This window comes from Gobio gobio (assembly GCF_949357685.1).
Source record: "Gobio gobio genome assembly, chromosome: 12".
NCBI classification, from domain to species: domain Eukaryota; kingdom Metazoa; phylum Chordata; class Actinopteri; order Cypriniformes; family Gobionidae; genus Gobio; species Gobio gobio.
The window spans coordinates 48404115-48431533 of NC_137105.1; the positions used below are offsets into that span (position 1 = coordinate 48404115).

At 38.2% G+C, this 27419-nt stretch overlaps 2 protein-coding genes across 2 annotated transcripts in view; one reads left to right on the plus strand and one right to left on the minus strand.

The window, feature by feature from the left end:
* Positions 1 to 1777: 1777 nt before the first annotated feature.
* Positions 1778 to 22925, plus strand: znf106b (zinc finger protein 106b). Its single transcript, XM_079831029.1, has 12 exons — positions 1778 to 2202; positions 3429 to 3490; positions 3570 to 3761; positions 3925 to 3982; positions 5441 to 5502; positions 5843 to 6040; positions 10268 to 10831; positions 11921 to 12164; positions 12249 to 12303; positions 16316 to 16464; positions 22191 to 22251; positions 22394 to 22925. The coding sequence occupies exons 1-12, from the start codon at positions 2023 to 2025 to the stop codon at positions 22420 to 22422; spliced, it is 1854 nt and encodes a 617-aa protein (XP_079687155.1). The 5' UTR covers positions 1778 to 2022; the 3' UTR covers positions 22423 to 22925.
* An 879-nt stretch (positions 22926 to 23804) lies between these two features.
* Positions 23805 to 27419, minus strand: part of capn3b (calpain 3b) — a gene marked incomplete at its 5' end in the record, with an annotated part of 24779 nt that continues 21164 nt past the window's right edge. The window contains 6 exons of the mRNA XM_079830779.1: positions 23805 to 24283; positions 24388 to 24446; positions 24571 to 24687; positions 24769 to 24847; positions 24923 to 24991; positions 27342 to 27406. Of these exons, the coding sequence (XP_079686905.1) occupies positions 24257 to 24283; positions 24388 to 24446; positions 24571 to 24687; positions 24769 to 24847; positions 24923 to 24991; positions 27342 to 27406 (416 nt within the window). The 3' untranslated portion in view covers positions 23805 to 24256. The remainder of the gene's footprint in view (positions 24284 to 24387; positions 24447 to 24570; positions 24688 to 24768; positions 24848 to 24922; positions 24992 to 27341; positions 27407 to 27419) is intronic.

Consider the following 27419-nt stretch of genomic DNA (forward strand, 5'->3'; position numbering starts at 1 on the left):
TAATACTTTGTATTATATTACTTTTGCATCAAATTACAAAAATCAAGTTACCGCTGCTGTGAGAGTGTTTCTAATACAGCGTCTGTGGGAGTGATGGTGAAAATCAACATCTTTCCCTCTTTTCACTGCAGTTATCAATCTTATTTTAATTTTTCCATCTTTTTGAAAGTTGTGAAATCACTATTGTGGAGTTTTTCTTTTGCTATTTGAGCAAATGGATACACAAAAATATATATTTAATGTATTCTCTCATTCACCGCTATAAGAGTTAACCCAACTATGACGACTTCAGCTTCGGAAACCCAGAAATGTGAAAAGGGTCTATGCTCTTTTCACATAATGAAATGTTCTCTGATCCCACCTGTTACATTTATTAATCAGGGGAATGACATTAACATTTGACTTCTACTCAGGCCAGCCAAACTCCAGCACCACTGACAGATGAAGAGGAGATGGAGGAAGAATATTAACACCCAACAGGAAAAAGAATAAAGTATTTGTAGGAAATAAAGATGACTATAAAAAATGTAAATAAATGTATTTAACAGCTGTGGTGGTAGTTATGCCATATATCTCGTACTACCATCTGGCAGCATCCTTCCATTCCATACAATAATCAGTTTTCAGAAAGTGTAAAGATGGGTATATGAGTGTCATAAATGCGTCCAACCACTGGAAATCCTAAAGGAAATTCTAATTATCAGGTTACTTCTAGAGGTTTATCAAGTGAACGTCAGGATCCTGTATAAAAGGACATGCCATTTTTGTCACTTTGACAGTGTCCTCATGATGAAAATATGAGCAATGAATGTTCCTGCAAATAATGCTTTTCTTACTTTGTATTTTTGTCAAGTGGAAGATAATTTAATTTGTTTTAAGTAAACTTTGCTTACTTTAGATTTAGATTAAATTCATAATTTTTTTTATATTTATACTTGAAATACGACCAAAATACTCATAAGAAAAGCATTTGTGGCGTTTGAATGAATGAATAAAGTATTTAAACACTGCTGGTGCTTTAAAAAGGGGGAGGAGAACAAAAGAAACTCTGGGTTTACCAAAGAAAACCTGCTTCTGACCAGGTTAGGTTCACAGAGTAAGTTACCCTGGTAACTGACTCTGAGTATAAGTTACCTCTCTTTCAGAAATGGGCTTGGCTTACCCTGCTTTCTCGGGTTTGACATACCTCCCATTCTGAAACAGAAAACCCAGAGTTTCCCTTATTTCAGGGTTAACCTACTCAGAGTTTTCACTTAACCTCCTTTCTGAAATGGGCCCCAGGATGCGCACGCACCCTGTAATGTTTGTAAACAGGAAACCCGTGTATAGCGAACGCTTCGAATCAGTGAATCATTTTGTGAAGCGGTTCAATTGATTCGAATCTTTGAAAAGCTTCGTTTCCCCTAATCAAAAATGTGGCGTTTCCACAGACTGTTGACCCTACATATTTATATTAAATTTGTACACAAACATTGAATTGTATGAATATCTCTCTTTTTTGTATTGTGTTTGTTGTGTGTGTGCTGCCACCCCGAGTTTGTAATGAAGTTTAATGACTACTGGAATGCCAAATAAACATTAGATACATCCAAGCAATTTTTACTTTCCCTACACAGCTTCTGACTTTCCCTCATTTTCTACTGAAATATGTCAGTTAGCCTAATTGCTTTTCAGTATGAATTATAATTCATGTTGATCATATATATTTTTGCAGATTTGACCAAAAAAAAGAATGTATTTGAAAATAAAAGTACCGAACCACAACACTAGGGGGCAACACTCCTTTTCCTCGCACTGTCAATCCCTCACACATACACACAGCGTTGACTGAGCACCGATCAATGTTTTAGCGAGTTTTGTTTTCAGTCATACTTCATTCACAGTCCATCAAAACTCAAAACCAGTTGGTAGCTCATGTTGTTTAGGGAAGTCGGATAGGCTCCTTTTAACCGCTTGTTTTGCAAGATCTGGCAACTTACAGTCAACATGGTCTGATTTAGCAAGCACGTGGATGGATTATGAATGTCATTTGTGTACATTTGTAATTTCATATTAAACATTTTGCTTAACGGTTTTTTCGTCTACTACGGTGAAAAACATAAAGCAGCCATGAAAGCCAAAATGAAGAAGAAGAACATGTGCAAGAAACACCAAATCAACAAATACAGGAAATGTTTTATCTGCGGTAAACAGTACGGAGAGGTTAGTTTGTTTATAGTTTCATAATTTCACAAATGGAATGGTTGATTTGATAATTTACTGTATTATTGTGATTTGTTTTTTATTTATTAAAAATGCACGTAACATCCACAAATGCTACAGACATCAAGAAATCTAATGTTTTCTGTTACTTTATTTTTTGGGGAGCGGGACATACAAAAAAATAGCCAATAAGAGAGTTATGTATTTGCTACATGATTGTTTGTTGGGACGTTTTCATCCTGAGAAGTATTTGATTGGACAAAATGAGTGAGTGCAGGATGAGTCATCAACATTTTTAGTCCGTTTTCAAGGAAGAGAAAATATATATTTTAATTTTTACGTTAAATATTGTTAACACGTTAAGGTCCTTGCATACTGAGTCCGATATTTTTGCTCGTTGAAAAATATACGACCTCACGTTGTGTCAATATCACGTTTACATACTGCCTCCAAAACTTGCGTCCATCATAAAATTCGGATGGGGTTACTTTTTATCTGCATTTTTCGACAATTCTATTTTTAGGATTAACTAGTTACATGTAACAGCGTTACGTATTTTTATTAAAATTTGTTTTACCTGTAATCAGTAACAGTTACTGAGAAAAAATTTAATTAAATTACAGCTACTTATCAAAATGTTAACGGTTACAAAGGGGGTTACATCTGAATATTATCTGTAAAAAGCTAGGATGTGTTGAATAATATTAATTTGTCGCTTTGCCTGTTTTTGATGTGAACGATGCCTCCTGCCATTTAAAGGCCGTTTAGTAAAAGCGATACTTTTGATTGGTTCTCTTGTTTGAATTTGCTGGTTAACCCTGCCTGGTTTAAAAATGTTTGAAAATAATAGTTGAAAACATTTGTTAGAAATTTAGAAAAGTAATCAAAAAGTTATCAAATGTAATCAGTTACATTACTTTAATAAAGTAATTGAAATAGTTACACTACTTATTACATTTTAAATAGGGTAACTTGTGATCTGTAACCTTCCCAACACTGATAATGCATTTTATATATATATAAAAGGCATTGCCCATTTTTCGCTTGCCCATTTTTCCTGCTTCTAACACAACTCTGAGGACAAAATGTTCACTTGCTGCCTAATTTATCCCACCCACTAACAGGTGATGAAGAGATAATCTGTGTTGTTTACCTCACCGGTCATGACATTATGGCTGATCCGGTATATATATAATAGTATTTAATATCTGTTTTGTTTTTTACAGAATTTGGACGCTCATATGCATTCTTATGTCCACCATGAGGCAATCGAGCATCTCAAGGGCTGGTATGGAGTTGCAGAGAACTGGCTATAATCATCTTCTCAGGTGTAAACAGTAATAAAATATGCACTTTTGTTATTGCAGTGAGCAGTTGCATAAGTGTTGGGCATGTGATGTATCCGTGATGGGACTAGAGCTGTACAAGAAGCATATTTCCACCCGCAAGCACACACAACGTCTGTACAAACTCCACGAAACAAAACGCCGCTCATCACGTCAGGCCAACTACAATATTAAGCTGACCGATGAGGAGTTTACAGCCCTAGAGCAACACCAGTGAGTTAGACATTACACAACTGTATAATAGTGTAACTGTATATAGTTTTTGATTAAAAATGTTTGATAAACTGCCTTTTTTTTTAAATATAATTTGGCCTGTTATTTTTCAATATAAATATTAATATGGATCAAAGATGCAAAGTTATTTTCATCCATTTAGGAATTTACAAAAATATACGGAGACTTGTATCGTCTGCTGTAAGAGTTTCCCTGTTCAGGTGAGCAATTTTTATGTCACTTTTTTTTTTTTTTTTAAATGCACTGCCTTTCCTTTGAGAGTGACAACCTTATGGATGAAGGTCCAAATAACCAGCTTTATTACTTACCAGTGAATTTAAAACATAACAAAGAAAAAATATATAAGAAAGTAAGTATTTTGATGTTATGACTGAACTGTGTTTTATCTGATGATTTAACTCATTGGCTTTTTCATTTCCAAATAGTTTTATGGTCATTTTTAGGCTGATTTTTAGCACATTGGGCCTCATTCATGAAACTTTCGTAAATATATGAGCAAATTCTGAGTAATTTGCGCGTAAAATTGACCTTTACGAAAACTCTCCTCCAGATTCACAAACACTTCGTATACCACGGATTCGGTAGTTAATAAGAAAAGATTACTGAATATAAAAAATGCAGTAAAAAGCAGTATTAACTTCTTCATTATTGTTGTTCAGTGTACAAGTGGGATGATTGGTGAACTAAATGAATAACTGAAATAAAATAAAAAAAATCATAATAAATGAAAAACTACAACTAAACGTAAATTAAATAAATAAAACGTAATTAATAAGCTCTCTGAGGCGGGAAATCTGCCCTGTGGCGGTTGAGGGAGTGTGTGTATATGGAGCTATGAGGAGATGAACCGCTGTCCTGTGACGCTAGTCCTAAACAGCTGCAAAACAATTGATAAAACTAAACTGAAATTTAAAGCAAAATTGAAAATGATAATAAAATAAAAACTCATTTAAAAATGCAAAACTATAATAACCTTGATTGGTCGATGTAGTTTTTGTCCCGCCCCTCCTCACTGTGATTGGACGGCTGAGTAAAAACAGTGACGAGCGCTGCCTATTACCCAAGCGGCAACCTCCCGCAGTTTCTCTTGAAGCCAATACGGAAGTGAGTTAAACTGCAATTCATCGACTGGCCACTAGAGACAGACTCCAGAAGGAGCAGAATCTCATTGAGCTCATGTTAAAATGCCCAACTTTACAGCAGAAGAACACATGTTTACAGTCTGGGACAAACTGTGCTTTTGGCCTATACGGCTAATTTTGCCCTTCATGACGACTGAATTTTTTTATAACTCATTCATTTACATTATATAAAGCCTTAAAGTTCTGCATAATTAAGGGCGTGGCCACTTTGAGTGACAGGTGGATTGCCGTTTGTCTGCTGTCTGTTGGTCATCGCATCACCTCAGCTCCGCCCACATCCCGCCTCTTTGCCCGGTTTCTGTTATCCGGGAGTGACGCGCGATGACAAGATGGCGACGGTCAGCTCGAACATTTACGAACATTTTTGTGATTACGAATATTTACGTCAGATCGGCTTTAAGAACGATATACACACAAATTCGTTCTGCTCATGTTTCATGAATGAAGCCCAATATGGCTAAGGATGTATGTCCCACATCTGTGCTTTTATAATTACCTTTGTCTTTGCTGTCACAGGATTTGGACGTACATATGCACAGTGTTGTCCACCATCGGGCGGTTGAGAAACTGAAGGGCAGGTATGGGACCAAAAAGCACATTCACTGATACATTTTTTAGGGCTGATTCACACAGAATGCATTTTTGCTTTGAAAAACGTGAGACACGGGCAGTGGAATGGGGAAGGTCTCGAGACGCGTCTTTTAATAGATGCAAGATGCGAGTGCAATGGTCAAACATGTCCGTCTAGCTTGCGTTTACATAGAAACATAATGGATAAGTAGTGCAGTGGAATGAAAAAACACGTTCTGTGTGAACGGCCCCTTACTCATGTACGTTTTCTTCAAACCAGTTTGAGTTTAGTTGTTCTGTAGCATCACTTTTCATCTTGAAAATATACGTGTTCTCTTCTTCCTACAGTCCTCAAGTGCACAAGTGTTGGGCCTGCAACATGATTAAGACAGGAATGGCACAGTTCGAGCAGCATGTTGGCACTCTTTATCACAAATACATGCTGTTTGAACTCCAGAAGATTTCAGCTGATGGAGAAACAGTTGACTACAGCGCTGACGTTGATGATGAGCTTAGAGCCCTCTGTGACCAAAAATATCAACAAAAGTAAGCTTGTCAGCTCAGCTTGTACGTTATGTGTGTAATAGTGATAGTGCTGTCAGAACAAATTAACTGGTTTAATCCGTAGACTGTAAAAAAATATGGACGTAGTGTCCGTGACGCCACCCATGATGGATTCTGAAGAGCAGTTTTGAAGCGTAAAGTAGGGTCGAGCTGGCCGTTGCCATGTTGGCAGTGCTTCACTCCCGGATAACAGAAAATGGGCAAAGAGGCGGGATGTGGGCGGAGCTGAGGTGACGCGATGACCAACAGACAGCAGACAAACGACAATCCACCTGTCACTCAAAGTGGCCACGCCCTTAATTATGCAGAACTTTAAGGCTTTATATAATGTAAACCTATGAGTTATAAAAAAAATTCACCCCCTCACAGTCGTCATGAAGGGCAAAATTAGCCGTATAGACCAAAACCACAATTTGTCCCAGACTGTAAACATGTGTCTTTGGCATTTTAACATGAGCTCAATGAGATTCTGCTCCTCTCTAGTGGTCTCTAGTGGCCAGTCGATGGATTGCAGTTTAAGTCACTTAAAGAGTTAGTTCACCCAAAAATGAAAATTCTGTCATTAATTACTCACCCTCATGTCGTTCGAGACCCGTTAGACCTCCGTTCATCTTCGGAACACAAATGAAGATATTTTTGTTGAAAGCTGATGGCTGAGAAAGGCTTCAGATAGGCCTCCATTGGCATTCAGTACACTTATACTCCCAAGACCGATAAAAGGCACTTAAAACGTCGTTACAAAGTCCATCTCACCACAGTGACTCTACAATAATCTTACGATGCGACGACAATAGTTTTTGTGCGCAAAAAAAATCAAAATAACACCTTTTTCCAACTTGTTACTGCCTTCCGTGTGTGCCTCCACGACGCATGCGCGAGAATATGACGCAGATCCGGCGTTCGGACACATGACCCAGAAGCGATTTGTTTACAAGCAGAGGAAGACGCGCGTCTCTAAGCTGTTGGATTCTACATTGATCGTGCTTTAGGTCTCGGTGTAGTGCTCAAAATGGGGCTTAAGTGTGTATTTCATCGATTCCCGAACACCGGCGCTACGTCATATTCTTGCGCATGCGTCGTGGAGGCACACGCGGAAGGCAATAACAAGCTGGATAAAGGTGTTATTTAGATTTTTTTTGCGCACAAAAACTATTGACGTCGCATCGTAAGATTATTGTAGAGTCACTGTGGTGAGATGGACTTTGTAACGACGTTTTAAGTGCCTTTTATCGGTCTTGGGAGTGTAAATGTACTGAATTTCAATGGAGGCCTATCTGAAGCCTTTCTCAGCCATCAGCTTTCAACAAAAATATCTTCATTTGTGTTCCGAATATGAACGGAGGTCTTACGGGTGTCGAACGACATGAGGGTGAGTAATTAATGACAGAATTTTCATTTTTGGGTGAACTAACCCTTTAAGGGTCCTGCACACTGTGCGATTTTTGCTTGTCAGACTGTACGAACATGATCCCCAATGTAATACATGTCACACTGTAGGATCTCAGTTGTCATTATGTCAGACTGTACGACAGTCAGACGCGAAAAACGGACGCAAGCAAGAGACTCATACGGACTGAGTTTTACGTCTTCAATCCATGACACGTTCGGTAACGGTGAGCCGCATTCACAGACACAACAACAAAAACAAGCGGTGGCATTTTTCATTCACCTGACTCTTTTCGACGTGTTCCCTGTTGTGACTTGATGTTGTCGCACGAAATGCGTCATCAGGTTCTGCGCTCCTATTGGTTCTTGTCGTCCTAGGATAAGTCACACTGCAGGATTGCGCCTCAAATCTTCTGACACTGCCAGAATTTTGTCCGAGGTAAAATTTGATCGCAACGTTCATTAATCGGTTGTCGGTGCACATGTCAAACTAAGGATCAAAGACTTCAGATTTTAGCCTAGGATCAGAGAAATCTTTTAGGATTTCAAGATTTGTCTCAGACGGCCAAATCGTGGCCAAAATCGCACAGTGTGCAACCGGCTTTAAAGAGAAACTGGGGGAGGTTGCCGCTTGGTTTAATCACACAATTTCTTTCTGTGATTTATTCGTGATAGGTTTTAAATATATTTTATAATGTAATAATTTCATAGTTGATCTCCAAATTAATGTAGAAACAACTTTAATTTAGAAAGACAGTATCTTTTTTTAAATGCTTGTTTAAAGGGTTAGTTCACTCAAAAATTTAAATAATGTCATTAATTCCTCACCCTCATGCTGTTCCACAGCCGTAAGACCTCCGTTCATCTTCAGAACACAAATGAAGATATTTTTGTTGGCTCAGTGAGCCCGCAATGACATTTCCTCTCTCAAGATCCATGTACTAAAACATATTTAAATCAGTTCATGTGAGTACAGTGGTTCAATATTAATATTTTAAGCGACAAGAATATTTTTGGTGTGCCAAAAAACCCGAAATAACAACTTATATAGTGATGGCCGATTTAAAAACGGAGCGTATCGAATCAGCGGTTCGGCATCTTTTTATAAATCACTGATACTGATACTGATACAATTTTCTTGATGAAAATTATTTTTTTAAACATTAATTATAGCCATTCAACATTAGTGTAATTAAAAAAAATGTTTAACATTAATTAGGCTTCAAATAGCAACTTTTAATTTAAGTGAACTTAAAACAATCTTTACATAAACCAATAAATGTAAAATGTCTAACAGGAAATTGAAGTTATCAAACAGTCTGCACTGCATAAATTATAAATTAAATATAGATGAATCCTTATTAAAGCTGCACAAGTAATTCAGTCGAGAGCAGTGAGTGATTTTCTCTGTTCTCTTTGTTCTTTGATGAACATTAATGACAGCATTAGTGGCTGCTGTCACTTTAAGATCAGCCGCGGATCACATGACGCAGATCTCACACACGTCTCATTCTTTAACAAGTCTTTAAGTTCATTTAAGACGTTATTTAACTCATTTAAGACTGCTCTATTGAGGATACTCCACAAAACCGGCATTTTGGCATAATTGTGTGTGTTATTATTCGTTCAAGAGCGAAAGAGAACTCGATTCTGGCGCACGTCTTTCTGTGCATCGTGTGTGTGTCATAGTCAGGACATTCACAGACAGCGCGTTCTCTTTGGCTCTTTGGATTTTTCATGAGAAGTTCTCCTGTGAGTACGTATTAGAAAAATCTATTTTGTTTTAAAGGCACAGTATGTAAGTTTGGCCACTAGAGGTCGCTTATTCAAAGCAAAGGCGTAGCTTGATGACGGCGTGAGTGAGTGTGGAATCATGGGAGTTGTAGTCTTGACTCTTCACCTCCACAGCCGATGGAAAGGAATCCGACGGGCAGAAATCATGTTCATGAATGAATTAAAGTTTTATTAGCGTTACGCTGGTATGAAGCAGGACGTGCTAATGCTAATGAGAGAGACCTGCGCCAAACACCGTCTCTGAGCTTTTATTCTGCTTATGCTGCAGTCGCCGCTTCCGCTCTTTTCGTTGTGTGTGTGGGGGAACGCAGTGCTGTTTTACATGCTTAAAACAATCACACTAAACACATCTGAGTGTGTGAGAGTTATGTTATAATGTTACTCTGAGCGTTCGCTCGGCAGAGGCTATGAGACACTTGTCCACTTTGCAGTATCTAGATCAATATTAGAATATCATTTTAATAAACACAGGATGACTAAATGACTGTTGCTCAATGACATGTAATTAATTTGAACATATATTGTATGATGGAGAAAGCTCTCTCTGATTATGCTGTTAGCCACTTGATAAAATAGTGTCTCTGAGGTAAAAACGTCACTCGCGGTGAATCAAGAAAACAAGCGATTCAAACAATAAGACTAACTGTGTTGAGCTGTAGAAAAATGATCAGTTTCTGTTGATAAATGATCCAAACAGTGGCTCGACTGTCTAATAAAACACACACTATATTAAAGCGTCTTTGGTGTTTTCATGGTTTCTACAGAAATCAAGGCTAGCGCGGATATGATGTTATTGACAGGCGACGCAAGGACTCGGTCCGTAACACTGGGTAAAATAGAGGATTTCTCTGGAATTAAACATTGTTGGAAATGTTTGTGATAATGTTATTAAGTACACAGCTCAACAAAATATATAACATTGTTCTAGTGGATATTTTAATCGTACATATTGTGTCTTTTAAACTCAAGAATGTGTTCTATGTGAATGGTCCCTTGACACTTAGTGCTGCTTGTTTTGTTTGTTATTAGCAAAGAGAAAAAGAGCGAGAGAAGAAGGAGATGGAGAGAAGCAAAATGGCAGAGGGCAAAGTTAGAGCGAACAAAACCTGCCATAACCAATGAGGAGTTCACGAATGACCACTTGCCACAATCATGCCATTTCTTCCTCTCTTGGGAAAATCAAAATGACCATCCAGCAGCTATCCAGCTTAACCAAAACATGCCTAAACGGAGACAAGAGAGCATACTTGACATGGACGGATCAAACGGGCCACTTGTGAAAAGGCCTTGTCTTGAGAAACCATCAGAGAATCTTCCTCAAGAAATGCCTGCTAATGGCACACAGACTCCAGAAATTGAAGGTGGTGGATCTGCTGGGTCTACATGTGACTCTGGACTGATCCAACGCAGGATGAAGGACAACAAACTCAGCAAACCCAACAGAGCAGGAAAAAGAGCTTGTTCAACACAGAAGGAAACAACGGAGAATGAAGCTGTCATTCCCAAACCTCCACTACAAAAACTCACTCGTTCCAAAAAGTCTACGCAGAAAGTTAAAAAAGAGCCATTACATAGTGAACAGGACACAACCAGGTGAATAAATTATGATTTTTTTATTTGCTTCACCCTTTGTGAGAATTCTTTGAGACTCATTCTTTCATATTCTCTTGAGAGAACATTTAAAAAACATGTTTAAAAGTAATACAATTGGATCCAGAAGCATGCTTCTGATTTAAAGGGATAGCTCACCCAAAAATGAAAATTAGCCCATGATTTACTCTCCCTCAAGCCATCCTCGGTGTGTATGACATTCTTCTTTCAGACGAACCCAATCAGAGTTATATTAAAAATGTCCTGGCTCTTCCAAGCTTTATAATGGCAGTGACTTGTTGGTTCGTTTTTGAAGTCCATAAAAGTGCATCTATCCATCATATAACTGCTCCACACGGCTCCGGGGTCCTTCTGAAGTGAAGTGGCGCGTTTGTGTAAGAAAAAGATCCATATTTAAAACTTTATAGACTAAAATAACTAACTTCTGACTTGCGCTAAAAGAGTAACCCTTGACACATGCGTATTGACGAACGCAGAAGCGCAGAGGATAGAGCAAAACAAAACACCGGTCATGAATTAAGAGTCTAAAACAAGAATTTTTAAAGAGAAATGGCGGAGGATCTGATATAAGAGAAGAGTGGCTTGAGTTTGTTTCCCAGCACTATCCGCGAGAGGCGTCAAAGCTTGAGATGCTCCTGTACATCACGTCGGGTTACTCTTTTAGTGCAAGTCGACTTGCGTACCGCTGACCACCAAAAACTAGTTATTTTAGTCTATAAAGTTTTAAATATGGATATTTTTCTTACACAAACGCGCCACTTCGCTTCAGAAGGCCTTTATTAACTCCCCGGAGCCATGTGGAGCAGTTATATGATGGATAGATGCACTTTTATGGACTTCAAAAATAACCCAACAAGTCACAACAAGGCCATTATAAAGCTTGAAAGAGCCAGGACATTTTAATATAACTCTGATTGTGTTCGTCTGAAAGGATGGCTTGAGGGTGAGTAAATCATGGGGCAATTTTCCTTTTTGTGTGAACTATCCCTTTAAGTCTTCAGAACCTCAGATAAAGATCTCTCGTCTCTGACATTTAAACCGTGATCTCCTTAACATCTCTTTTGTTCTTAGAGAAGACATGAATGGGCAAGAGCCTTGCGCTGAGTCTCTTCCACTGGCTGAAATGATTGAAAGCCAGACTTCAGGACATGACTGTCAGGCAGAAGAGATGGTTAAAAACGTTCAGCCTCGTACCGTGCGTGCTAAGAGAAAGAAATCTAATGAGTGTGAGACAGAACAGGGAGAAACATCACTGGAGAACAGCTTGGAAACCAACTCCTGCAACGCACAGAAAAACAAGAAAAAGAAAAAACAAGTATGAGATTTTTTAGAGGGAAGTCATGACAAGTATTGTAAGAAATGCTTGTTAATTGTTTTTATATATATATTTATTTTACAGGACGTTTCACAAAGCAATCTGAATCCCAAGACAAATGACAAAACTTCTAGAAAAAGTGAGTATTCAATTTTATTGTAGCTTTAAAGGCACAGTATGTAATTTTCGCCACTAGAGGGCGCTTATTCAACACAAAGGCGTAGCTTGATGATGCCTTGATTTCGTGGAATCATGGGAGTTGTTGTCTTCACCTCTACAGCCAGTGGAAAAGAATCCGACAGGACTCGGACAGAAATCATATTCATGAGTGAATTTATTACAGATTTATGAGCGTTACTGTAGTGTGAAGCAGGAGCGGGACGAGGCGCTGGAGCGATTGCTCATGAGAGACGAGCGAACACACGGCTCGAGAGCAGTGGAGCTTTTATTCTGTCAGACGAGCACTTCCTCTTCTTCTGCTCATGTGTGTGTGGGGGAACCAAGCGGCAACCTCCCGCAGTTTCTCTTGAAGCCAATACGGAAGTGCCTCAAACTGCAATTCATCGACTGGCCGCTAGGGACAGGATCCAGAAGGGAGCAGAATCTCATTGAGCCCCATGTTAAAATGGTCAACTTTAGAGCAGAATAAAACATGTTTACAGCCTGGTACAAATTGTGGTATTGGTCTATACGGCTCATTTTGCCCTTCATGACAACTGTGAGGGGGGTGAATTTTTTTATAGCTCATTCGTTTACATTATATAAAGCCTTAAAGTTCTGCATAATTAAGGGCGTGGCCACTTCGAGTGACTGGTGGATAGCCATTTATCTGCTGTCTGTTAGTCATCGCGTCACTTAAGCTCCGCCCACGTCCCGCCTTTTTGCCCATTTTCTGTTATCCGGGAGTGACGCGCGATGACGCGCTGCCAAGATGGCAACGGCCACCATTGCGCTTCAGAACGGCTCATCAGAATCCTATGGGTGACGTCACGGACACTACGTCCATATTTTTTTACAGTCTATGGGGGGAACGCAGCGCTGCTTTATCATATCACACACATCTGAGTGTGTGAGAGTGATGTTATAATGCTACTCTGTCCGTTCACTCGGCGCTGCTATGAGACACTTGTTCACACTGCATTGAGAGATGATATTAGGCAGTAAAACATGGTACTCTGTGCCAATGTTCCCTCTAATTTCTTTTCTCGCTGAGCAAAACTTTTCTCTATTGGGCGGACATTTTGGTCACCTGAGCAAAAACATTCTTTACCTGTACAGTGTATGTAAACACACACAAAAAAAAGTGGTTTCATCATGCAGTTATAACTTTTAACTTAAATGTGCCATTTCTATTTTATTTAACCATTGATGTAACAGTGATATATTAAATACATTTTTTTAATAAAAAACGTCGCTAAATGAAGCACATTTTACAGTGCTGTTAACTGTAGTCTTCTTTACCAAGAAATACTATTAAAATCTCCCCCAGGACAGTTCAATTCTTTATAATATAATATAATGTGAAAATAATTAAGCGGTTACACTGAGATGGTTCTTAATGTGTGTTTGTACAGTCATTTATTGGCGACAGGCAGCATTAAACTATCTATATTAAATGTTTGTTTATTGCTTATGAATTTCCAAGATTTTCTATATCTGGGGTTTTCAAACGTTTTAATGGCAAGGATCCCTAAACAATCCCCTTGTGAGATCAATTCTTTATTAGGCTTACACTATAATACAATTATAATAGCCTATAATATAATATAAAAACTAATGGAAGTATTTAAACTGATAGTCTATTGTTTAAATGCTTCAATTTGTTAAAAAAAAAACACTAACTGAAGTAATTAAATCGATCTAATAGCTAAATATGTTCAAGGGAACATGTGAACTCTTTTATAGTTATCTAAACATCACTGAAACCCAAACCACACACACACACACATCTATTTAAACTGATGTGTGTTACTCTGGTGTTTAGAGTTTGTACGCTACACTTGTGGTGTGTGTGTAACTGTAAATGTGTGTTTTGTTAGTGCTGTGTCCCTCATCTGTTATTTCCTCCACTTGATCAAGCCACTCTTCTTTAAAACATGATGAGGTTTTATTCCACCACGTGTTTGTGTTTCTCGTTGCTTCTCATTTTGAGCTATTTGGACCGCAAACACGACTCACTGCTGCGATTCACCTGTAAACCGCATCCACCGGTTCTAACACGATAGCGATACTAACTCTATAGCGGTAGAACAAAGCTCTGCATTTCTTTCTCATTTAAACTACAATACAATTGATTTCTCCCCACATTTCGCGTCTATGTCTATCGTCTGCGTGGCATTTTATTCCTTCTGTGTGGCCGCACGCGCGCAGCTTAGAGGGAACATTGCTCTGTGCGGTAAATCAAGAAAACCAGATTTAAATCAAGAATAACGTGGGTATGATGTCGTTGATAGACGACACGCGGTCCGCTTATTTCTCTGGATTTAAACATTTTTGGAAACATTTGGGATAATGTAAGTACACAAGTCAACAGAATATATGACATTGCTCTAGTGGTTTTTGGATATTTTAATCCAAAAATCTTACATATTGTGCCTTTAATTTAGCCTGGATGCCAGCCGAACTTAGCCCCGTCCACAACATTTTAACTCGGGCAGTTCGGTCTGGACTTGATCCGTAGAGAAGTAATTATGCCCAAACAGAAACTGTTCGGACCAATGAAATTGTCAGGGCGGGCTTTAGACGATGATGGACAGATGATAAACAGTAACGTAATCATCCACGTCACCAAAGGCGCTTGGGTTGAATTTGTTCTAATCCTAAACGGAGAACTTGTTCGTATATGCATTCACCTTTACTATTTCTCTCAGAAATGATGATGGTGTTGGTAAGTACTCTGGGTATCCTTAAATTATTTTTTACAACACCGGCAAAGATCGTCTACACTCATCTTTTTCTTCTAACGTTACTTCTTCCAGCGTGCGTGCAGACAGGGTTGCCAAGTTTTTACAACAAAACCCGCCCAATTGCTAACGTTACTTAAAACTAGCCAAAAACAAGCCCAATAGCTTTCCGGGGGGGGTTCTCCAGGAAAAAAAGGCATTTGGGGGGTAAAATATGTGTTATTTTGGCAGGGCTGGCAGCTAAAATTCGCATTCCTGGGTCTGTATCTCACATAATTGGGGTCGCTTCAACCCGCGGACTTGGCAACACAGTGCAGTTGAGTTCTGTTGACATTTGACAACTAACGTTATGCGTCGCTCCGTTGCTCTGATTGGTTGTAGGTCTATCCAATTGAGGTCTTTCCTGGTTCGGTTGAAACACGCCCCATAATCACAGCCCAACAGAGCAGTATCAGACTCATATTCTGACTAGAATTGAGTAGGACGACGTCAGGCTACCTTTAATGAGCATTTCTAATTTAAATTGATTCTTTATTACATTTTTTTATTATTTATGTATTAAAATTAGTTTATTTTATTAATGCAAATTCAAATGTCCTTTTACAAATTAGTCATGAGTTATTTGCCAGATGTCAGACTTCATTCAGCTGTAACTGATCATTCAACCGTGTCTCTACTAGGGTTGCAAAGGGCGGAACATTTCAGGAAAGCTTTCCATGGGAAAGTTAAGCTGGGGAATTTTGGACATATTCCAAGTTGAAAAATATATTTGTTTGGTCATAAGCAGGCATGCATGCAAACATTAATACAAGATTTATTTGTGATTAAAACTTTAATAGATTTTTTCATTGAACAACCAAAAAGCATGCATGTTGAATAAAATAAACATAGTCCTTATGACCCTCCCCCCTCACACACACACACACACACACACACACACACACACGCATATTCAGGGGTGTGGCCTCAATATCCCTGCAGTGAGGAGTGTGCATGTGACTGAGGAATGCACAGGGTAGAAATTCAACTGAATTTGCATTAACCAAGATTATGCTGCAAGATTTAAGGTTCCTGTTATAGGCTAACCTTTACAGTTTATTCACATGAATTCCCATATATTCCCGTTAATTCCCATGGAAAGTTTCCACCTTTAAACATTTCTCAACCCTAGTCTCTACCATCATAAATCTAAATGACCAGTAATATACTTGTACATATAAAGTTAATCTCTGTGTTTCTGATTCTTAGGGAAAGTGAATAAGTTGTTGACGCTGTCTTCGAAAGAGGATGAGTTGACCAGCTCTTTGGAGAATGTAGGGGACGAGTTGTTCGAGGCGTACTCCACCCTGCAGAGCGCGTACACAGAAGTTCAGCATCTGCTAGCGGTTAAACAACAGGTACGTGGCTGCTCCATCCTTCAGCATCGCACGCTCTTTTCAGCATTTCTTTTTGAATTAGGTCTGCACAAATAGAAGCTTTTCTTCCTTATTGTGACGTATATCCAAGAGAAACGGCTTCTTGAACAAAATGTAGGGCTGGACTTTGTCCATTGGGAATTGACTTGATCATTGTGGTTTAGTATTGCTGTGATCTCATGTGAGTGACAGGTTGTCCCGCCCTCATGCCAGTAAACACGTCATCAGAGAAGAGATATATATAGTTGCAATATATTATGCAGTTTAATATTATTTAATTATACTGTAATTAGCACAATTGATACCAATACTTTTTTATACTGAGTTAGAAATGTCCATTCTAACTCTTTAACCCGATTCTGCTTCTGTTTGTGATCAGGCCATTTTAAACCGTTAAACTCAGGGAAAGTTTTCAGTGATTCAGTTATCAAATTAATTCAAACTGTCCAAAACAGCGCTAATGTAAAGAAGGCCAGGCTGATCACATGATCACACATATCAGAGAGACTCACATTGTGTTTTTATGAAGTATCTATTCCAGTGTGTGCTTTGCTTTAAAACACGAGCTCTGTCTCGTTCTGCGATTGTTTCTGAAGAGCCGCAATTTTGGTGTTGTACAGTAAGCGCGTGAGAATCTGCTATATTGATGCACAAAGAACAAACCGTGTGTGTGCGCTCTCGATCATTGATCGCACTGCATTCATGTACAGACACACAGTACATTTACGTTGTTTCCACACTAGGGCTGGGCGATATGTGAATTTTTTGGGGGGGATAATCGCCTTCAAAAATATCGCGATATCTGATAATATCGTCTACTCCGCACTGACCTCGCCCACGCGCGCCATTGCTCATGTCCGTGTCAAAATTTTCCAGGCATAAAATGGAGGACAACGGCTTAATATCAAAGAAAAGATGCACACCGGTAATTTGGCAGTATTATGGATTTAAAACCAAATGCAAATGGAGAACCAGCGGATCCAACAGAGGCTATCTGCAGGCTGTGCAAAAAAAAGTAAAGGTTAAAGATGCGCAGCCCACTAATCTCCGCTGCCATATCCACATAGGCTACACCATCTAGTGTAGCGGCCTCATTTGAGCCCCGCTCTGCAGCCGCTTCTCAAAGCGGGAAAAGTTCTAGTTTAACTCAGATTGCTTCTGCGTTCGCTTGTGGAAAGAAGTACGATAAATCCAGTTTAAAATGGAGACAGTGCACTCTAGCTGTGACCCGTTTTCTGGTTAAAGATATGATGCCTCTTAGTCTTGTGGACCAGGCAGAATTCCGGTCCATGCTTCAAACTTTTGACCGGCAGTATGAAGTACCCAGTCGGAATTATTTCTCAAGAACAGCTATTCCAGAGCTGTATAATACAGAGAAAACTGAGTTTATGACTAACATCAGTAGCGCGGATTACGTCGCTCTTACGACGGATATGTGGTCGAGCAGCAATACGATGACACCTTACATGTCAATTACTGCTCATTACATAGACAAAAACTGGGTACTACAATCAAACTGCCTCGGAACGATTTATGTGCCTGAGAGCCACACAGCAGATTATTTGGCAGATAGCTCTTGGAGAGTGTAGGGCGTTTTCACACCTGAAAGTCCGCACCAAGGTCCGAACCGAAGTTCATGTTTTGATACATTTTATACATTCGGTTAGTTTTGGTTTGGTTTCACATTGCAATTATTCGAGCGAAGAACTTAACATGACACACTTGCGTCCACTCGTCTTCATCTATGTGGGACATTGATTGGTTTGTAAACGGATGCGTCTTTGACAAGAGTGAATGAACGGACGCATATCGTTGCCACTATTGAACACTGCGCATTGCTGGACTATTTTCGTTACGTTTAAAAGTGGACATTTCAAGCTTTATATAAACATATTTCTCATGTTTGTGAGACAAGTAGCTGCTGAGTTTGGGTTTATTTGAGACACGCTCAAGTTCATGCGCAAAGCATGTGATCGCTCCCGCAATTATTGTCTGCTATAGACTATTTGCTTCTTATTTATTAAATCCAGGCAATTATCTGATTAAACGTTGATTAAAATTAAGATACAATTTATACAAAACGAAATTCACATTAAAGAAGGGCTTTCTAAGCAAAATCATGCAAAATTTTGTGTCTAGAAACCTGCATTAGATTGTTGCGTTAATGTTTTATAAATGCATAGGTTCAATTAAATAACGTGGTGTTTAGATTATATTTTATTTCTGAGAACTAGCCTAATGTATTTTTAAAAAATGAAAACATATTTGTTTTAATTTTGAATGATAATTTAGATTTGTGATGATTTTAATGATTTTTTTAAAAATGCATGGCAACTGCTAAGACAATTAAATAACGTTGTGTTTGGATTATATTTTATTATTAAGGTGTCTAATTAAAAAAAAATCAATTGTTTTAATTTTGAATGATGATTTAGTTTTTTGAAGATTTTACTGATGATTTTAAAAAATGCATTTATGATTTTCATATGCAACTGTTAAGACATGCTGGGTAAACCACATTTACGGTGTTTTACAGATCACCTGCATAAAGTTATTTTAAGGTGATGTTTCTTTACCCATATTTTGATTTTTTTTAAAAACGTTTTGAATAGGCTATGTTACTGATAAAAGCAATTTGTCTAAATGATTGAATATCGTTCGCATTGTGTCCTGAATATTTTTTTTTTTTCAAAGGTTTCGCTCTCTCGTTTTATTTTTAGCGTTAGTATTTTAAATGTTCCAGGTTAAATGTTCCAGGTTTACATGTTTGATTAATATTTGTATTATTAATAGGCTATTCTATTTATAATTTAATAGCCAATAATATTTTTAGAGCTGTTTAAAACATTTAGTCAAGCCAACCTATGTCTCGTTAATTTGTAACGTGCTTCTCTTTGCGCACAACCACAACCAACATCTTATCCATATACTTCAATGTTTTGCTTTAACACATATAGGCTACTGTAGCTATGCATCAAAAACACTAAAAAGGTAAGTGTATGGTCACTACTAAGCTATTTATAATGTATTTGGCAACGCAATGTCCTGTGAGTTTATCAGTCGTCATTTTTATGATACTGTGAATTATCGTCTGATAACACTGACTGTTATCGACATCGAGATATTTGCGAGACATCGTCGATATGCCATAATATCGTCATATCGCCCAGCCCTATTCCACACACACTCGGGAAGGATAATGTTTGATTTGTCATGTGTACGTTGTTGTCGTCTCCGTGTGGTCCTGGAAACAATCTTGTTGTTGTTGATCTATGGGACATGACATGATTTTTTGTGTCCGAATTCATTATTTTCCCCCAAAAAATTAAAATAAATACATGTCACACATCAAATTGATCTACAATATTTCCTTTATAAGATACTCTTTTTTTTATTCAACTGACTTTTTGAGTTGGGGTGTTTCAAAGACCTAAAATGTCAGGTGGTGCGACCAGCAAATTTACATTTAAAAGTATCAATTCCCACTGCAATTGCAAAATGAAGTAAAAAATATAAATGTATACTATTATATAATGTTTACAAATAGGGGTGCACCGATCCGACTTTTTCAGTCCCGATACCGATACCGATGCCTGGGCTTTGTGTATCTGTCGATACCCGATACCGATCCGATATATTGTTGAATTAATAATAAACTGTATATCTTCCACCTTATACCTTCCTTGAAGAGACTAAAGGCACCAGACTTTACTAACTAAACATAACTAAGACAAAATAACAGATGTATGTAAGGTGTTGAATTCTTATTTATTTAAAAAACAATTGTGCATTCAAATCTAAAATAGAATGTAATCTAACTTCTTTAAATAAATAAAATGTAGCAGTGGAAACAAAAAACAGTGTAGGCCTATTGGTCAAACATACAATAGTAATCTGACAGTTACCAAACATTTTTTACACTACAGATAATTGTTTTGGTATATAATCATATCAATATTAAAAAGTAGCATTACAAATTAACAAATAGTCTAATTTTCTGCCATATGCAATTTATTAAAAATTTTCAGCTAGCTAATAACAACTTTGTTCTGGTTTCACCTCACTCCAGATTAAATGATTGTAGGCTAGGCCTTTTTATTTTACTACACATTGTCAACAGAAATAAGATGAAATACTGTTGATAATTAAAAATAATTCTTACTACCCACTCTTGCTAAATTGGGTAAGCACACTTGTGTTCTCATTTCAGTTGCGTTCTGAGTAAATTAATAAACTGAGTTCATGAGTTCAGTGTTGGACAGATCAGTTGTTCTGGCCAGTCGTTAAAATGATTCGGTTCAAAGGAGTCATTAGGTCACGAATCGGACATTAGCAGACGCGTTGTGTGCGAATCCCGTCTGTTAGAACATCGCGAAAGATGTCAACACACAGAAAACACTTCATAACTGGATATAATTTGTCTCCCGCTTATTGAAAGTATGCTTTATGTCAGCTGGTCAGAGAAGAGTCAATGTTTTTTGAGCGCAATTCACACCCAGTGATAAGGACAAAATTGTCCGAATGTGTCACGTGCAACATGGTTTCGGTCTTCCGAGCTTTTGATTTGGATTAATATGTGAAATATGAGAGCGAACACTGATTATTTTGAAGACCCAGAGAGCGCGCGCGGGGGAGGAGCTCTCAGATCGGTCTCTCTGTCACTCAGTCACAAGCGCAGCATCTGTTCTACATCACTCGTAAATCACAATAACTCATCAAATTAGGCTTTGGCCGTCAAAAAAATGTCAATGCAGGAAAGACCCTGACTTTGCAGTAATACCCTCGAAACAGCGACGAACTAGTTGGCGTGGCAAGCGTGAAATATCTCCTCCACACAGCCGACTCTCTGGCTCGCTCCCTTCTAGCAAGCGACACACGTGAAGCTGACGAATGACGTAGGTTCTGCTGCGACGGAAAAAAACACCTGGATCGGCTTGTGGATCTGTTCATTTTTCCGATCCCCGATCCAGCTATTTTGTCAGTATCGCGGCCGATATCCGATCCTAATATCGGATCGGTGCACCCCTATTTACAAATAATACAAAGACAAACAAAAAAAACATAAAAAACACAAAGAAAAGTGTCCGTTTATATGAATTGGACTAAAAAGGCAATACATAGAAAAGGGAAAGGGAATTTACCATGTGATATGCATTTTACAACGATTCATATATATATTGTATATGTATATTTTTTTTTTTTAATGAATATGAGGTCGCACCACATGACATTTTCTGGGTGGTAAAATCAGAAATCTTGTTTAATAATGAATTAATGCTGTCTTAAAAGCTGTAAAACCAATATGAATCAACACCATACATTTTTTGGACATAAAAATGCATTTTAAAACTCTTTTGCTTAAAATTATAAAAAAAAAATTATCTTACAAAAATGTCTTGTTTGTCATTGACCCCTATACACACATTATACACTGAATTTTATAACAGTTTTTTTCTGTAATGTTTTTTTTTTCATGGGTGCTTAGGTGTTTAGAAATGTATTATATAATATAATTATATGGACTCCTTATATTTGGTGTCCTTTTGGAGTCTCCATTGATCCTTGAAGCTTGCAGAATATACAGTTTTCTGATTGTTTAATGTGTTTAATGAGATAAATGGCGTATGCTTAATTTTACGAGAAGTGTGATTAATCGCGATTAAAAATTAATCGGTTGACAGCCCTAATATCAATAATTTTTTTGTCAGGTAACCTCAGAGATGGCCTCGCTCAGGGCAAAACGCATAAAGATTCTGCAGGATATGAAGAGTAAGAGCTCCTTTATCATCTCATATTTCAGTTCAACTCATGGACTAACAAAGTGTTCCTACTTAAGAAATCTGTTTCAAATCAGAGATTAATATGTAGTATATTACATATGTATGTAATAATGCTTGAAATGTTTTGTCAGACCCCACGGTGGAGCTAAATGCCTCCTGACAGCTGTGTGATCCCCTGAGGAAGGATTCCTCTTAGCCCTCCCAGAGAGCCTCACGGAGCAGCTGCACCATAGGACTCACTCTCAGGTGTATCTGATTCTGGACCTACCTCTCAGTGCACAACAATGACCTCTGTGAGCATGCGTCTCATCTAAGAGCACTGTAAATAAAAAAAAAGATCTCTTTTAGTCAAGATTGTCTGAGGTACTTTGTCGAGCTACAAGGACATGAAAGGAGATGGCACGCGATACCATCTGAAGATTCAGGTATAAGACTTTCATAATGGCATCAGCGGAATATGTTCATTCACTGCCTATTACAACAAGTAGTGTATATTGCTTACAAGACAACATCAGCGCATTCATTTACACTTGCTCTCCCAAGGCTTGTAGTTGTTTTCTTTACAGGAAGCTGAATAATATTTTAAAATGTTGAAAATTGTTTTTATCATTTGTGATCTTGCTACACCATCCTCAAGGTTAACAGACAGATAGACAGACAGACAGATTGGTGTTTATCCGTTGCTTGCAGTCAAGAACGCACATTTTGTGCTGTTCGTTTATGCTCTGCAAATCATGGCTATGGCAGCAAGTGTAATCGAACAGTGAAAAGTACTTTATTTTGTTGAATTATTTACAGCTGCACAGTAGCACACACATTTTATAACAAGGATGGGTTCAGATGTGTGTCATATGGCATGACAGCTTAATATATTTAAAGGAACACGCAGACTTTTTTGGGACTTTAGCTTATTTACCGTAGTTAGCTTATAGATAAGTCCATTCTCATCTCAGTGCCATAACTCTGTCTGACGCACCCACCGCTAGCCTGGCTTAGCACAAAGACTGGAGGTTAATGGCTCCAGCTAGCCTACTGCTCAATAAGGGACAAAATAATGCCAACATTTTCCCAATTACATGTTGTGGTGTGTATAGTTACAGCGTGTACTAAGACCACTGAATGAATGAAAAGTTGCAAAGTTACTTGATTATTACGCAGGAATGAGAGTATAGTTCCTAGCCATTTCGGTCTAGAAAATCGCAACTTTTCATTTTTCTGTCGCCATTTTCATTTTCACACACCGCCTGAAAAGGGGCTAACTTCCGTCAACATAACCAACGTGACAACCTGCTTACACAGAGTGTGCTGGGGACTATTTTCAGGCGCTGTGTAATATCACAGCGCCGCTGCACTCATTGAATGAGAGATTAGTTCCTAGCCATATCGGTCTAGAAAATCGCAACTTTTCTTTTGTCGTCAGTCTTAGTACACGATGTAACTATACACATCACAACATGTAAATAGGAAAATGTTGGCGTTATTTTGTCTCTCATTGAGCAGTAGGCTAGCTGGAGCCATTTACCTCCAGTCTTTGTGCTAAGCAAGGCTAACGGTGGGTGCGTTAGACAGAGTTATGGCACGGAGATGAGAATGATATGTATGGACTTATCTAATTCTGGGGGATACAGTGAATAAGCTAAAGTCCCAAAAAGTCGGCGTGTTCCTTTAATGTCAATCAACAAAATGTCTACTAAAACAGTAGACCTAAATGGGCTGTCACGGTCCATTTCGGAGCTCATAATTAATCCAGTTTGTTCTAGCCCAGAAAGCAACATAGTGTTGGTCCAGATCCGGCCCACATCTGGTACCTGTGGAATCCATGTGGACCAACACTATGTTGCTTTCTGGGAGACCAGCATTGGCTGAAGAAAGAAGCCACAATGGTGTACAGTATAATTGATACAGATCATTCATCTCTAATGTTCCACTTAATGGAGGTTGACAATTGGGAAAAGTCCACTGACTTGAGTGTCACCAGGCTCTTATATCCGTGTTTAGGCATACATGGTCAGTTGAAGCCACTGTGTATATAATATAGAAAACAGGAACTCGTTAGAGTGAACAATAGCAGTGCAAATATGATTAATAGTCTCCTGTTAATATTCAATATACAGATTAAGCTCACCTCAAAAACATTGAGCTTGATAAGACCATCTCCATCCTTGTCAAAGGCTCTGAACGCCCCTGTAAGAGAATCACTTTTACTACAACTATCCAATAGCTACAAAGATGCACCTTAAAAGCCTGGTTGCAATGCCTGTGTGAACTTAGATGTACTATAATAGAGAGAAAAAAACAGTATACTTACTGAACATTCCCTCAAGTCGCACTAAACAGCTAATGTAGCTGTCGAAATCCAGCTCCATGTGTTCGTTGGCATATCGCATGCAAATAATGTCATACAGCTGAATGTTGAGTTGAAAACCTGAGGTACAGTGAAATATCTTAGGTTCTGCCCAATAAAAATGTTTCATGAGAAGTTGAAGACGACACCTGACTGCCCAACCTGCTTCCGTAAGAGCGTTCCTCATCTCAAAACTGCTGATTGTGCTGGATTTGTCAGTGTCGAAACGTGTGAACACCAGCTGAAAGAGAGAACCAGAGCCGTGGCTTTAACATGGCATTTGACATGCTTTATAAAGGTGAGAAGAATGGCGTACCTTCCACTGTTTAATCTTGTTCCATAAGTGTTTGAACTCTTGCAGGTTTAGGTGGCCGGTTCCGTCAGTCTAACGGTGTTGTGGTTAAGATGCATTTCAGAGCCTTTGTACGGCTATGTGTCATTTCGCATGTGACAAATTATGTACTTGAAATAACAGAACTATTTGTGACAAGTCATCCAGGCCACAAGGGGGCGCCATTAACATGGTTGTAGGCAGTGTTGGGGGTAACGCATTACAAGTAACTTGAGTTACGTAATAATATTACTTTTTCAAGTAACTAGTAAAGTAACGCATTACTTTTCAAATTTACAACAAAATATCTGAGTTACTTTTTCAAAAAAGTAACGCAAGTTACTTTTTCACATTTATTTGACTGACAGCTCTCCTGCCCCCATGTTGTGAAAAATAAGAGGAAAGGCATTGTGTGTAAACATGATGGTTATTGTAGTTCTAGACTAAATGTGAGCATTTACTCATCTCACTTGCACAATAAAGATTCTGTACTCCTCAAAATGAATAAAATCAGTCAAATGCAAAATCAGAGTACTCAAACCTCAAATATATAAATGTTAAATAAAACAAATATTTTTATGCATTTAATCTACCTTTATTGACTAATGTCGTGCTGCTGACCTTTGATGATTCAGTTAAGCCATGAGCAAAAATTACTAGATTTTTTGTTTTTATTGGTAAAACGTTTTTCTCCTGCGTCCTATTCTTCCATTATCCAGAATGGCAGCACATTTATACCTCAGCCTGAGGCGTATTATTTCAATTTTGGTATGAAGAGGTCTTTACATTTGCACAAAAAATGACTTTTTTTGCTATTAAAAAACAAAACAAAAAAGCAAGCCCAGCCCAGGTGAGAAAAAGTAACGCAAAAGTAACGCAAAAGTAACGTAACACATTACTTTTCTTAAAAAGTAACTAAGTAACTCAATTAGTTACTTTTTAAGGGAGTAACGCAATATTGTAATGCATTACTTTTCAAAGTAACTTTCCCCAACACTGGTTGTAGGAAGTAATTTCAATCTCCAGAGCCTAGACTGTTAGAAAAATATGGACATAGTGTCCGTGACGTCACCCATAGGATTTTGAAGAGGGTCGAGCTGGCACGTCATCGCGTGTCACTCCCGGATAACAGAAAATGGTCAAAGAGGCGGGACGTGGGCGGAGCTGAGGTGACGTGATGACTAACAGACAGCAGACAAACGACAATCCACCTGTCACTCAAAGTGGCCACGCCCTTAATTATGCAGAACTTTAAGGCTTTATATAATGTAAACGAATGAGTTATAAAAAAATCCACCCCCCTCACAGTCGTCATGAAGGGCAAAATTAGCCGTATAGACCAAAACCACAATTTGTCCCAGACTGTAAACATGTGTTCTTCTGCTATAAAGTTGGGCATTTTAACATGAGCTCAATGAGATTCTGCTCATTGAAAGCTCTGGAAAGTTACTTTGAAAAGTAATGCATTACAATATTGCGTTACTTCCTTAAAAAGTAACTAATTGAGTTACTTAGTTACTTTTTAAGAAAAGTAATGCGTTATGTTACTTTTGCGTTACTTTTTCTCACCTGGGCTGGGCTTGTTTTTGTTTATAACAAAAAAGTTATATTTTTGTGCAATGGTAAAGACCTCTTCATACCAAAATTGAAATAATAAGCCCCAGGCTGAGGTAAAAATGCAGATTCCCGCATGAACAGTAGAGGGCGCAGCTCTGCTGCCATTCTGGATAATGGTAGAATAGGATGCAGGAGAAAAAAGTTTTACCAATAAAAACAAAAAATCTAGTAGTTTTCATCATCAAAGGTCAGCAGCAAGACATTGGTAAATTAAATATAAAGGTAGATTATGCATAGAAATAGTTGTTTTATTTAACATTAATTATTGGAGGTTTGCATAGTACTCTGATTTTGCATTTGACTGATTTGATTCATTTTGAGGAGAACAGAATCTTTATTGTGCAAGTGAGATAAATAAATGCTCACATTTAGTCTAGAACTACAATAACCATCATGTTTACACACACACACACACACACGCCTCTGCACTAACTCTCAACATGGGGGCAGGAGAGCTGTCAGTAAAATGAATGTCAAAAAGTAACTCAGATATTTTGTTGTAAATTTGAAAAGTAATGCGTTACTTTACTAGTTACTTGGAAAAAGTAATATTATTACGTAACTTGAGTTACTTGGTCTATTGTCAGTGGTGTAGCACAGCGTACACAGAGTCGCTTTCAGCAGCTTCTATGGGACAGCGGTGGAGAATTTGCAGTGCCAACTTGAACACGAGTCAAACTCACGATCATGTTGGACTGACTGGAAGTTTTCCTCTGAGCTTCGGTAAATGTGACCGCACCTTTACACGAGGTGCACATTAATGCACAGCAAACCTGATGAAGGATACATCCATGAGTGCAATCATACTTCTGCAGCTCTCCAGACTGAAACCCTCTGTTTTCAGCTCTTTATCTAATGAAAGGAA